Raw genomic sequence first — 12,767 nt, forward strand, 5'->3', positions numbered from 1 at the left:
GAGTACCTTTTGGCCTGTCTCTCCCTCTCTTTCGTTCCCTCTTTCTCGTTTACTGTTTACCTGACTGTGACTGTCGGCTCCAACGACGAAACCTCCTCGCGTGTTCCTCTTCCACCCGACCGAGGATAAACATCGCGACCCCAAAAAATCCCCGACCCCGACCCCGACCCCGACGACGACGGCTTCCGCTCAATTGCGCCGCCGCAACGTCGACCTCGAACCGCGCATGCGACCCGACCCGCCTTACAAGAACCACCTGCTTCCACACAGTAACCGCCGCCGCCGCCAACAACCTCTGCCTGCGTGTCAATGCTTAGAGCAGACAAGCACAAGGGCCACGGCTACCTGCAGACACCACGCCTGCTGTTGACCTCTTAGAACCTCCGTCACATCACCCTGGCTCGACGCCGCCGCTGCCAGTCCTCTCTACCCGCCCTTTCGACCCTGTCCCCGTACTCGTCCCCGTGATCTCATGTGGTCCGCGACGCGAACTCCGGTCTCGAGACGACTGCGCCAACTATCGAGTCCTAGTCCTGCTGTGACGAGCACGTCGCACAAGGAACGCCTCCAACCACTCTCCACCAACCTGCCATTGGAGTCTCCTGACTGCTGAGGATACGAGCTTCAGGAAACCCAAGACTCCGCCTGCTCAATCCCACCTGCGTCGTCCTGCTTGTAAGCCCTCTCTGTCTACGTGCGGCGCATCTAGGAAGAAGGAGGGAGACAACAACACCCTCCCGTCCACATTGCGGGATCACACAGCGCCTATTTCGGGGCCCTTTTCTGCCATACCACGTCGGCACGGGTACCAGTATCCGGCTCGACTCCTATTCGCAAACCCAGATCTGCCCTTGCGCACGTAGGCCCTGGAGACAGCAAGCCACGCCGGCGCTGTGCTTTGAACCGTGTGCCTCGCCGATCCAGTCAGACTCCCGGTGTGTGCCACTTCAACTCTGATCACGGAAGGATTTTCCCCAATTCATTTCCTATTCTGCGAAGCCTGCCCAGCGCGACACCAAGCCAAAGGCTAGGCCGGGCCACCCACGTTTGAAAGTAAGCCGTGTGGTTTCGCAGACATAGTATCAAGGACATTACTGGACGTGGCTTACAGTACGGTGCCGTCACCGCGCCAGCTCCTTCGCCGCTGTCGCCTTCCTTGTATTTGCCCAGGGGAAGCTTGTATATAAATCCAAGACACCATGCCGGACGGCCTCGAGGACACCGGGACAGAGGTCTCGGATGCCATGTCAGATAATGACCACGAGTACGACGACGACACGCCCGTAAAAGACGACGACGACGAGAAAATGGCAGAATCTCACGAGAGCGGCGCCGATACAAACGGCGAGGTCAAGAAGAAGTACGATCCTAAGGATCCTTCACGGCCGAGGAGAAAGAAGGCTCGCCGGGCGTGTTTCGCCTGTCAACGAGCCCATCTGACTTGTGGTAAGCCCCACCAGATTTCTCACGGTCCGGCTCGCGATAGCCTCTGGTCCAAGTGAATGCTCGTGAAGTCTTGTTCAGCGTTCTCTTCTCCCTCTTCTCCATCCTCCCAGATAGGGGGTTTCCACGTGGCTTGCTCCACCCGTATGGCTGTCTGCGATGCAACCTTGCTGATGTGATGGCTACAGGAGATGAACGGCCTTGTCAGCGATGCATCAAGCGTGGACTCGCAGACGCTTGCCAGGACGGCGTCCGCAAGAAGGCCAAGTATCTTCATGATGCTCCGCCAGAGGCCCTCAGGCCCGTGCTGGGACCCAACTTCAATCCAAACGCGGCCCCGACCCGTCCCAACGGCCAGCGGCATCACAGTGGGACCTCAGATACGGCTTCGACCGCCGGCAGCACCTACTTTAGTCAAAACTCGACGGCATCCTTCCCCGTCTACTCTGGCCAACAAACGCCAGTCGGAATCCCCGAGAGTCTTCCATTCCAGGCGCAACCCTCACCGATATCGCCGTCTTTTCCGCAACCGGGCAACAACGCGCGGTCTATTGGGGGCATGATATCGCCGCAGGTCACCAGCGACCCCTTTAACACGTTATTCGACCCAAGCAACCCGGCCATCTTCAACTTTGATCTGGAAGGGCTCAATTTCGGTAGTCAGTACGGCGCCATGGAGTTTGGCATGCTCGGACATATGTCGTCGGGCGCGGCGGAAACCCCTCCGCGTGATGGCTCCTTATCCGGACCCAGTGGTGGTGAGGTCAACTTTGGATCCACAAACGTCTTTGGCAATGGCAACAACCAGTTTGGCCAAGTCTACGATAGCGGTATGATCAACGATTTCATGGGTGTAGACCAGTCTTCCAACGGCATGTACCAACAAGGCAACCTGCAACATGGCCTCCCACATGCCTACGCCATTGCTGCTGGCCCAACAAGCCTACATAGTCCAAGCACAGACAACACCGCCAGCCCGCAACCTACTAACTTTACCTTTGAAGGATCACCAAGTGGGAATTTTGGCGCTGTTGGAAACTCCCAGACCATAACCGCCCCGACTCGCCCCAAATCCAAGCCTGGCCCGGTCCAGAAGAGCGGACCGCACACCCTCCTGGGCAAGCGACAGCGCGACCCGTCGTCCATCTACGAGACCGTCAAGGAGCCGTACCCATACCTGGCCGGCTTCCATGCCCTCATTGACTATCTGCCGAAACGCTTCTCCGCCAATATGACGTTACGCATCGCCAAGGCGCTCGCCAGCATCCGTCCGTCGTTTATTGCCTGCACCAAGACACTCAGCCGACAGGACCTCGTTTTCATGGAGAAGTGCTTTCAACGGACGTTATTCGAGTACGAAGAGTTTATGCACCACTGCTCCGCTCCGACCATCGTCCTCCGCCGTACGGGCGAGATTGCCGCCGTGAATAAGGAGTTCATTGCCCTGACCGGGTGGACCAAGGATGTCCTCCTGGGCAACGAGCCGAACCTGAACGTTAACACGGGTGGGACGGGGTCGACGACCAACAGCGGTCGCAATACGGGCCGCGCGGGCGTCTCAACGCCCAAGGCGTCCTCGGCGACGCTCGACCAGATGAAAAACGATAGCGGCTCGCGCAAACAGCCCGTTTTCATCGCCGAGATCCTCGACGACGACAGCGTCGTCGAGTTCTATGACGATTTTTCCCATCTCGCGTTCGGCGACAGCCGCGGCAGCGTCAACCGCACCTGCCGGATCCTCAAGTATCGCACAAAGGAGCAGGCCGATGCGGCGTCATCGACGGACACGATGCCGCAGCAGGACCCGCGCAAGAGCATCCTCAGCAACCGCGTCACCCGCATCGACGGCGAGCACGGCATCTCCAGGATCGAGAAGGACGGCAAGGTGGACTGCCGATATTGCTGGATGATTAAACGAGACGTATTCGATATCCCCATGTTGATTGTGATGAACGTGGGTGGCCCCTCCCTTTCTACGATCCCTCGTCCATCGGGAAGTCAGTCCTTTCCCCGCTAACAGAAAACTAGTTTCTTCCGTGCTATTACCAGAACAAAGAGCCGCACGGGCTGGCAGTGTAAATGGGAGTTTTGAACAAAAGAAGGAGAGAGGGGGGGTCATCATGGCATATATGGGACGGGTGTCATCATGGGAGGCGTTTTTGGTCTTGAATCAGGACAAGTTTTTTTTCTCTTGTTCCCGCTATCACTCGAATCATGGTGTATTCCCGTTGAATGGGAAGCCGGGAAAGGGCGCGCGCATGCTGGTATGGGATCATGGTTCATTCACATCGATCGGGCTCCTACACAACTGCACCTCGGCCACCTCTTGGGGGAAACGGGATACATGCTACTTATTACCCTGTAGTCCGGCCCCTTCCTACTGTTTTTCTCCAACACAAATTTCTCGAAGAGAGACAGGAGAAACTTTCAAATGATACTTTTTTCTATATATTACGCTCCGCATCCCGTTCGTGCCCTTGGGAAGAAATGTGCTGTGGTTAGGAAGCGAGGACGCAGGAATTCTACGCCTTGGGGAGCGGCTCCACCAGCCACTTCGCATCCAGTACACCGTCCGTCTCGGCGCCGGGTGTCAGCGCCTTGGGCGGCGCCCATCGGTCGCGGGCAAGCGAAGTCCGCGCAACGTCGCAGTCGGTGTTGATGTCGGCGACAAGGGCTTCAAGGCTCTTGTAGTCCTTCTCTTCCCGCACGAAGCCAAGAATGAGGAGGCGCATGTGAGCGTCGTAAAAGTCGGCCGAGAACTTGTGCAGCACGTGGACCTCGGCGGAGCGGACCGTGTTCTTGTAGAAGGGGTTGTAGCCGATGGACATGACCATGGGATACAGCTGGAACTCGAGGTGGGGCTGGGCCGGGCCGGCGCCGGAGGAGGGCGGCGGGGCGATGCGGTCCGGGTGCGATGCAGGGAGGGAGAGGGAAGCCCAGCCAAAGTAAACGCCGGATCTGGTGTTGTCTATCCAGGGGGTTTGAGAGGAGTCTACTGGGAGGTTTGCGGTTGGGATTCCGAGCTGTGGTCAAGGAGGGAGTTTGTTAGCCGGAGGGGGGAGGGGGGAGGGGGTTGGCCTTGTGAGGATTCTTATGAGACAAGTGTGAGCGCGGTGGGGGTACGAGAAGGAACGTTGGGTGGGTGAAGGGCGGGTGTGTTTCTCATGTGTTAAGAAGGTGAAGCAAGAGGCGTCGGCGCACGTCGTGAAAGACGCTGGTGAGGGAAGAGTCGACGAAAACTGACCTCCTTAGACCCCCGGCCGAAGCCGGAAATGACCTTGCCCTCCATTTTGAGCGGGAAGGGGGCCTCGGGACCGGAGTCCGGGCCGACGACAAGAGGACGTGTCGTCGTCTCTGCCATATTTTCCGTCTTTTTTCGGGCGGGTGAGCTCTGTCACCTTTCGAACGCGATAAGTGCCCTTCTGCTCCGTTGAGGAAGTGCTGATTAATCAAACCACTTGAGCGAGCTTTGCTGTCCCCAGGGTTAGCGTTATGTTTTTCCTTTCGCGCAATATTGAAAAGAAGGGAGACGCACCAAAAAAAGAAGAAAAAAGAAAGCCTGTGAGTCCAAGTAGGGATGACTGTGTTTCCTGCAGTGCGAGTACCGCAAGTAGATGGAGAAAGTCAATGTGAAATTTGAGGTGGAAGGAAGGTTTGTGAGAGATGGTGAGAACTGGGGGGGATTGCGACATGGAGAGTGGTGAGTCGCCGCTGAGCCGATGAGACGCGGTGGGGGCTGCATGATTGATGGAGGGGTCGACTGCGGTCTGTGATTCGGGTAGCTTCGATAAGCTCTAGTCCGCCCGTCGTCGTCGTTGTTGTCGTTATCAACCTGATGGATGGATCGAGAGGGGCGCCTAGGCAGGCACGCCGCACCCTCGTTCAAAGGCAGTCGGTTTGGTGTGGTGGGGCAGTCTTGGTTCTTAATCCACATGGCAGGTGCACACGACTTCAGCCTTTGGGAGGAAGGACGAGCCGGCATGCCGGAGTCTGCCGTATGCATCGTCAGAACAGTGGTGCTTGGTCCTTCTCGTCCAATGGTTTCACAAACTCGTCTCGTGTACTATGTAAAATTTTGGTATATTCGATTCCGATAAACGAGGGTATGTATTTTTTTTGGTATACGGATGCAAAATCAGGAAATCACGCGCTGCTCGGGCGCAACAGTTTCTCGTCTAGAGAGACAGTGGGTGGTTTCGTACAAGAGGGATATCAACAAATTTCATCAAATCAACACAATTATCGACTGCAAGATCAACGGACATGAGGAAGGTAAGGCGGATGGATCTCTTGGCGCCGGCGAATCAACTTCTGCGGGACGAGATCCTGGTTGTTGCCATCGGGTCACCTGGTCGAACCAACACTGCCGAACCTCGACGACGCCGTATCACCGCACCGTTCTTCCGACTACTCACTTGACAGAGGCTCAGAAGCTAAGAGCGGGGCCAAGGGCCGTGCTTCCACTCCGTCCGCCCAAGCCGCACAATCTCGGCGCCGCTAATCTCCCACACTCCGGCCGGCGCCTTGCCCTGCTCCACAAGAACAGCTGCATGCACGGCGGCGCGAGCAATGACCTCGGCTTCCTGGCCAATGCTGTCCTGGATGTTGCGACTGACCATGCCAAGGGTCCTGATGACGCTCTGGAAGATGCCCTCGGCGGCACGGCTCTCCTCGCGCTGGCCAAGGATCATGCCGGGCTTCAAGATAATTCCGTGGTCGAAGCCGGCTTCCTTGATGGCATCCTCGACACCGTTCTTCATCTTGCTGTAGGGCGCTTGGGCTGAGAGGGCGCCTCGGGTGCCGGCGCTCGAGATGAAGATAAAGGCCTTGCAGCCGGCCGTCTTTGCGGCCTTGACGAGCTCGATGTTAAGGTCATGGTCAATCTTCCACTGCTCGGCGATGCTGCCTGCAGCGGCGCGCGTGGTACCGAGGGCCGAGAAGACGACGGTAGGGAGCGGCTGCAGGGCGGCCAACTTGGGTGGCCAGGCTGAGGTATCCTGCTCGATAATGGGCTTCAGCGTGAGGCCGCCGGCCTTGGGCGGGCGGCGTGAGATGGTGTTGACGGCGGCGAAGGCCTCAGAGGTGATGAGGTTGGTGAGGATGTGGGATCCGACAAGGCCGGTGGATCCGATGACTGCGGCCGAATGCGCCATGGTAGGGAGGAGAAGAGGTCTGTTGTCAGGGTAACTTTGGAGGAGCAGGTCTCAGCGAAGAAGAAAGGAGTAACAAGACGATTGATTCGACGACCCGGCGGCTTGGTACGTGACGTTGGGTTACTTGGAAGCGTCTGTGATGCTGCAGCTGTCGGTCTTTTTTTCCCCTGTCTGTGTGTGGGCGAAAAGAAAGAGAAGATGATGAGAATGCGGCGCGAGAGCAGGATGCAGGAAGTCCGTGAGAGAAAGGGTTGATGCGGGCTTTATGGGAACTTGCTGCCTTTTCTTGCTTGCTTCGAGTTCGAGGGCTTGACCTCTTCGTTGTCTGTGTGTCTTTGGGTGAGACAAGGCCGAGAGGGGTGCGACGAAGCAAGATGAGAGGGGAATGGCAAGATTGGTGGGCAAGAGGAAGAGGCAAAAATTCGGGCAAACGAATGGGATGCTTGCTTGGTGACGGGCTGGAGCTGGAGCTGAGTGAGGAGGAGGATTTGTCGAGCAATGTTCCTGGGAGATGACGAAAGGCTGTACTGTGGCTGCGGAGACTTGTGTTGGCGCAAAGCACTCGGACTGGGGACGACGGCTGAACCGGGATGGAGACCGGACGAGGAGGCGGAGTAGGCGCTGTAGGTTGGTTGCGAGCGAGAGAGAAAAAGAGAGAGAGAGACAGAAAGAGGGAGAAAATTGCTCGAAAAGAACCACCTCGTTGAAGACGAGAGAAGGGACGATTGGGGAAAGTTGGAACGGCGATTTTTTCATGCTCGGACAGGGGAGGTCGGAGCGGGTTTCTACACTGATACCTACCTGCCTGCTCTGTACATGACGGTCTCAACATCCTCACCTCGCAACGGCGATACTGCCCCGGCTCCAGCGGGCTCGTCATGCCCGGCTGCTCCACACCAGCAGAGAACCATTGCAGATTTCTCCTCCATCCTCCTCCATGGTTGCACCCCGGTCTGGTCCGATCGAGCCCCACCTTAGGTTCGTGAGTCTCGTCTTCGTCACCGTATCTGCCTCACTTTTACCCTTTCCTTCCCCAGTCGCTGGCACTTGGACGGAAAACGAATCTGTCTGGGAAGACAACTACAGCAGCCTCGCATGAAAGAGGATTCTACGCACGTCCAAGCATGACTAGCACATCCGACCTCGCTTGCTAGAGTGTTTGACCAAATTTTCCGGTGCTGGAGCAGCTCCCGGGACATGGACGAACGAAACTAACAAGGGACAATGATCAAAGGGAAGATGCCCAGCATGACGAACCCCCCCGGCAGCAGCTTTGCTGTCTTACTCATGCAAGCAGGTCCACATTGATATTTGCACAGAGAGGAGCTTGGCGCCAATGGGCTTGCTAACTTAACGCCGGGATCCGGTTTCTACCGTCGCCGTTGACTCTCTTATACACCTCTTGTTGCTGGCGGGCTTGCGGGTTCTTCGCCCTGGCTGATCGAAACAGCACCTGGTGCTTTTTGGCAGCGAACTCTGCAAATTCATTCCAAAAGCACCACCCAATACTCTGAGCCGTAGCCATGCCGAGCTCTGAACGAGCGCCGCGTTGTGGTTTTTAACCATCTGCTATGATCTGCCGTGGTGTTTTTCTTCGGCGATAAGATAGCAGTGACACAGCCCTTTAAACCCCACCACCGCGGAACCCATGGCAGAATTTCGACAGAGCCTTCGGCTTTCCCGATGTCTTAGAGACGCTTGCGAGAACTGATCGGCTGGCGGTACGGATTCCGCGGGACGGATTCCACGGAGTGAAATGCGAAAGGAAATAAAATAAAAGGCACTCAGATGATGGCAAACAAGCCAAGCATGTGCAATGCCAGCAGTCAGCAGTGTACCGATTATAGTCTGTACCTGCTTAGGTACCTACCTACCTAGGTAGGCAGATGATGTGGCAGGAATCATGGTGTCTAGGTGAGGCGCTCACTGGGACAGCCACACCAACGCGGGGGGTTGCTAACCTACCCCTGCATCTGCCGTTTTGCGGCGCACTTGCGCTAGAGAAGCTCCCCCTTTCCGCCAACCCCTCACCACCTTAGATCCTCTCCATCACTGGCCGAAACTTGCGACATCAACGACTGCCTAGCCACATCATCGCGGCCGCCTCATCCTTGATTCTCCAGAAAACAAACAAAAAAACAGCTGCAACCTCGTCTGAGCCTCGACCTCGACCTCGACCTCGATCACCCAAAGAGCTTCTTCCCCTCAGATTCTAGCCCTCAAGATCCTGCATCGCCCCCTCAACAAGCAACAAACTAGCATCAAGGCAACAAACAAGTCGCCCACAATGGCAACGCAGTACGAAAGTGAGAACAAACCCCCTCCGCTCCTTGGACCATTCCCGCAAACCTAATCACCTACCCCCTCATCATGCGTTCTCTGACTGACAGACCCCTCCCCCCCAACCAGTCGAGCACAACATCAAGCCCGGGCCCTCGACCCAGGAAGGGACCCGCCGCATCGACATGTCCTCCTTTACCTCCTTCCTCACAAACCTCACCACAGCCGACGCGCCCTCGGCAGACCGCCACACGAACCCACATGCGACGCCCACCCCTGTTGACGCCGCCGCTCTCTACCACCTCCTCCAACAGCAGTTCCAGACACTCTTCTCCACCGCCCCCAACGCCGACAACGCCCGCTTTCTGTCGGGCCTCGTCGAAGCCCTCGAGCGCGACATTGCCAGCCCTCCCACCGAGATCCCCGGCGTCTCGCAGGAGTATCTCGACTCCCTCGACCGCGTCCCCAAGAAGTCGCTCCGCGAGGACGAGGCCTGCCCCATTTGTGCCGAGAAGTTTCTCGACGACCGCTACCCGCTCGTCGTCGAGCTGCCGTGCCACAGCAGCCACCGATTCGACCTTGAGTGCGTGAGCCCCTGGCTGCGCAGCAAGGGCAGCTGTCCCATGTGCCGCAAGGACCTGACCAAGAAGAAGCATCAGATCGTCGTGCCGGACGATGACGAGGAGAATGACGACCCGGATGGACTGTATGCATAGATTGGGTTTGCGTCTGGGTGCGCGGGAACCTGCTATGCTTGAAGTGAGAGAGACAGCGTGGGGCATCTGCTTGGGCCGGTAGGGACAGCATGGAAGAGGCAGACGGGCGAACGGCAGATGACATAAGACACGGAACGGGGTCCGGAGTTTGGTTGGAGTTGGGAGGGGGCTGCATTTGATATCCCCTCTGCTTTTCACGACGGACGCTACAAAACAGAACAGAAAACAGCCCGGAATACATCCTCACATATGTTCAGTCGCCACGCGATCGATCGGTGTCGAGATGCAAACGCAAGTTCGTTGTCCGCCCCTGGTGCTGATGATGCTACACTAGTACATGCCTGTCGATTTGTTCATCATTCTCCTCAGATATCTCGACCGACCGCCGCCCGCTGCATTCATCATCGGTTTCGCTTTGTGCACAAGTATCGCATGCCGCACTCAGTTCTTCCCGTCCTTGGCCCCACCGCCGCCGCCGCTCCTGCCCCCCTTCCTTACCTCCTCGCCGCCGCCGCCGCCGCTGTGCGGCTCGTCGCCCTGCGGCTTGGATGCCGCCTGGTTCGCGCCCGAGACGTCGAGCGCGCCACCGTCGGCCTCGCGCTTCTCGGCGCCCGGCCGTGTCGTCGAAGGGTCGAACGCCTCCTTCTCGTGCGCCACCTCGGAGTCCCGTCCTGATTTGGTGCCCTCGGTGCCGCTCGGGTTCAGCGACTCGCGGTCCTGCGTGTCCTTGTAAGCGTACCGCCTCGCCGCGGCGTTGGCAAAAGACCGAGTCGCCGCCGGGGTCCGGGCTATCAGGGACGGCGTCGCGGCTGCAACGCCGAGGTTGAGGGTGCGCAGGGCCCGGGATGCCATTTTGTGTGTATGTGTATTGTTGTTGTTGTTGTTGTTGTTGTTGTTGTGTGTGTGTGTGTGTGACGAGTTCCTTCGTGGTGGATTTGACGGAGCGTTTTAATGAATTTCAAATCGGCTTGATATTGTCTTCTCGTGTTTATCTTCTTCTGGGAGCGGGTATTTTTCAACTCAATTGGCGGGTTTTGGCTTGTGAGCCTCTGTTAATGTAGAAGGCAGGTAGATAGGAAGAAAAAAGCTATGAGTTGGTGGTGCTGTAACTAGGTGTTGTGGTGAGGAGAGCTCCGGCCGGAGGCGCTTTCTCTCTCTCTCCCTCTTTCTCGTCTGTGACGTCATCAATACGTGCAACGCAATACGTGAACCCCAAACGGCTCTTCGGCACCTGGCGAGCTTTACCCCAGACTTGTCATATTTCATCATCCTTATTTTCACCACCTCGATCTACATAGTCATGCAGAGCTGCTCGGATAAAGTTCTCCCCCGTTTTGTAATCGTCCCCCGAATCTAGGAATGGGATGTAGCCTCTCACAAGGTGCCTTGTTCCTGGCAATTGACATTTTGCTAATCCCCTCAACCTCTTTCCCCGCGGCTTGCTGGCTTCCTTTGGGGAGGGGAGGGCATGGATGGGATGGAATGGAGTAAGGGTAACACAATTCTCTCCTCAATCACTAGAGTGTACGTACCTAACCAAGTCCATCTCATTCCACCCGGGGCTCGGGCGAATCACAACCGGCGCCCCATTGGCCGTCGATCAGTTTCCGGCCCAGAAACATGGCGGTTTGCCAAAGGCATTGAGTTCTCTATGATTCTTTGACGTCGTTGACACCTCGATCGGGTTTACTTTATAATTTTCCTCTTCTCCCTCTTTCTTCTTTTTACAATATTACGGCCGAGTCGACCGGCACGCATGTCGGTTTCCGGAGATACCGCATCCGGCCATCCATTGGACGCTCCAAGAAAGCCAAGCATGGCGTACATCGCCGCGATACCATCATCGGCCGTACAACCTGGAACGCCGAACGAATGTCACTGCCCCGACTGCTCTGAGCCACGCGCAAGTTCTCACCTTGACGGAATTTTGAGCCAGTTCACTTGACACCAAAAGAAACTACTGACGCCCTCAAGATCTTCTATCAATTCTGTGTGTTTCGGTGGTGTCTTATTCGGAATATTTTGATTTTGTTACCCCCATTCTTTTGGCCAATTTTTTTCGTCTTCTTTTTTCTTTGCCTGTTTGAACACAACACTATGCCACACTGGAAAGACGATACCCTCCGGTTATGTTGTCAGTGTCGTCCATGGTTGGGGCCAGCAGTCCAGGCCGCCGCGATGCCGCGTTGGGTTTCCACTGCATGCCAGGCCTGATCGAGTCTCTCCATGTACTTGCCGCTTCTGTTAACACATGGTGAATGGAATGACTTGGATTACTGAACCCGTGTCTTTTGTGATCGACATCTCTGACCCCTCCCACAAGAGAGCGCACGCCTCCGGAAGCCGCCTACTTTTTCGGACGTGGCTGACCAAGTCTTCGGGATGCCACGGCTCAGTCTGGACGGTATGTATCGGCCGACGTGAAGCATGAGACTCTCTGCTCTTGATTCGTCGAATTCCTCGGATGGCTGGGTGGATGCATCTAGCCTCTAGAGGAAGGCCATCAAACTCACATTCCTACGACGGTTATGGTGTGTACCAAGACTGTGAACTCGAGACGGTTTGATGCGTCTGTGGCCCATCGCATCACAAAGGGAAAGCCACCATGTTGCGCGCGGGCATTCGTCCAAGACATGCCATGCCCCCGTGATGCCCCCGTCCCTTGAGAGAAAACTCTTGCCAGAGAACCTGACTACTCGGCGCTCGCGTGCAACCATGACCCGACAGAACTAAGAGGCGGCACAGCGCCGGTATAGTAGGATGTAGCGTCGCCTACAGTTTGAGTTCGCACCCAAACCAGCCATTTCCAAACCATGAGCAACGCTGGTTGATAACCTGGCCTGAACATTCGAAATAAAACTCGAATTTCGGACCCTGGCGACGTTCATTCAAGACGCATCTTCGAGGCACATGCCATGCCTGGCCACGCCTGGCAAATGCTGGCCAAAGCGGCCATTTGGTTGAAACCAGGATTTTGCAGTCTTGTTGCCGGCCCTGATACTTGGTTTTTTCTGAGAGGGGAGAGCTAGCACTTCAGAAAAGGTGCTTGTCTTCCGGCTGGCATGACAAACGGATTATTAGCAAGCAACTCTCGTACCGCTTCTCACCAACACGAGAAGGGGAGTTCGACCAGCCGGCTGTGTGGCTTCGAATCCGATCCCACCGTGGATGTCCA

General features: G+C 56.5%; 5 protein-coding genes across 5 annotated transcripts; 2 read left to right on the forward strand and 3 right to left on the reverse strand.

Moving 5' to 3' along the window:
- Positions 1–1,199: 1,199 nt before the first annotated feature.
- On the forward strand, positions 1,200–3,460 carry CH63R_08045 (Transcription factor; the record flags this gene model as incomplete). The annotated part of the gene is made up of 2 exons (XM_018303019.1): positions 1,200–1,446; positions 1,632–3,460. 2 exons carry the CDS (start codon positions 1,200–1,202, stop codon positions 3,458–3,460), a joined length of 2,076 nt encoding a protein of 691 aa, XP_018157797.1.
- Positions 3,461–3,965: 505 nt separating this feature from the next.
- On the reverse strand, positions 3,966–4,804 carry CH63R_08046 (Riboflavin kinase; the record flags this gene model as incomplete). Its single annotated transcript, XM_018303020.1, has 2 exons — positions 3,966–4,466; positions 4,688–4,804. The coding sequence occupies 2 exons, from the start codon at positions 4,802–4,804 to the stop codon at positions 3,966–3,968; spliced, it is 618 nt and encodes a 205-aa protein (XP_018157798.1).
- Positions 4,805–5,876: 1,072 nt separating this feature from the next.
- On the reverse strand, positions 5,877–6,596 carry CH63R_08047 (Nad dependent epimerase dehydratase family protein; the record flags this gene model as incomplete). Its single annotated transcript, XM_018303021.1, has 1 exon — positions 5,877–6,596. The coding sequence occupies one exon, from the start codon at positions 6,594–6,596 to the stop codon at positions 5,877–5,879; it is 720 nt and encodes a 239-aa protein (XP_018157799.1).
- Positions 6,597–8,883: 2,287 nt separating this feature from the next.
- On the forward strand, positions 8,884–9,592 carry CH63R_08048 (Ring finger domain-containing protein; the record flags this gene model as incomplete). Its single annotated transcript, XM_018303022.1, has 2 exons — positions 8,884–8,902; positions 9,006–9,592. The coding sequence occupies 2 exons, from the start codon at positions 8,884–8,886 to the stop codon at positions 9,590–9,592; spliced, it is 606 nt and encodes a 201-aa protein (XP_018157800.1).
- A 441-nt stretch (positions 9,593–10,033) lies between these two features.
- CH63R_08049 (uncharacterized protein) lies at positions 10,034–10,444 on the reverse strand (the record flags this gene model as incomplete). Its single annotated transcript, XM_018303023.1, has 1 exon — positions 10,034–10,444. One exon carries the CDS (start codon positions 10,442–10,444, stop codon positions 10,034–10,036), a length of 411 nt encoding a protein of 136 aa, XP_018157801.1.
- Positions 10,445–12,767: the final 2,323 nt, after the last annotated feature.

The sequence above is a fragment of the Colletotrichum higginsianum genome, chromosome 5, assembly GCF_001672515.1.
Source record: "Colletotrichum higginsianum IMI 349063 chromosome 5, whole genome shotgun sequence".
Classification (NCBI taxonomy): domain Eukaryota; kingdom Fungi; phylum Ascomycota; class Sordariomycetes; order Glomerellales; family Glomerellaceae; genus Colletotrichum; species Colletotrichum higginsianum.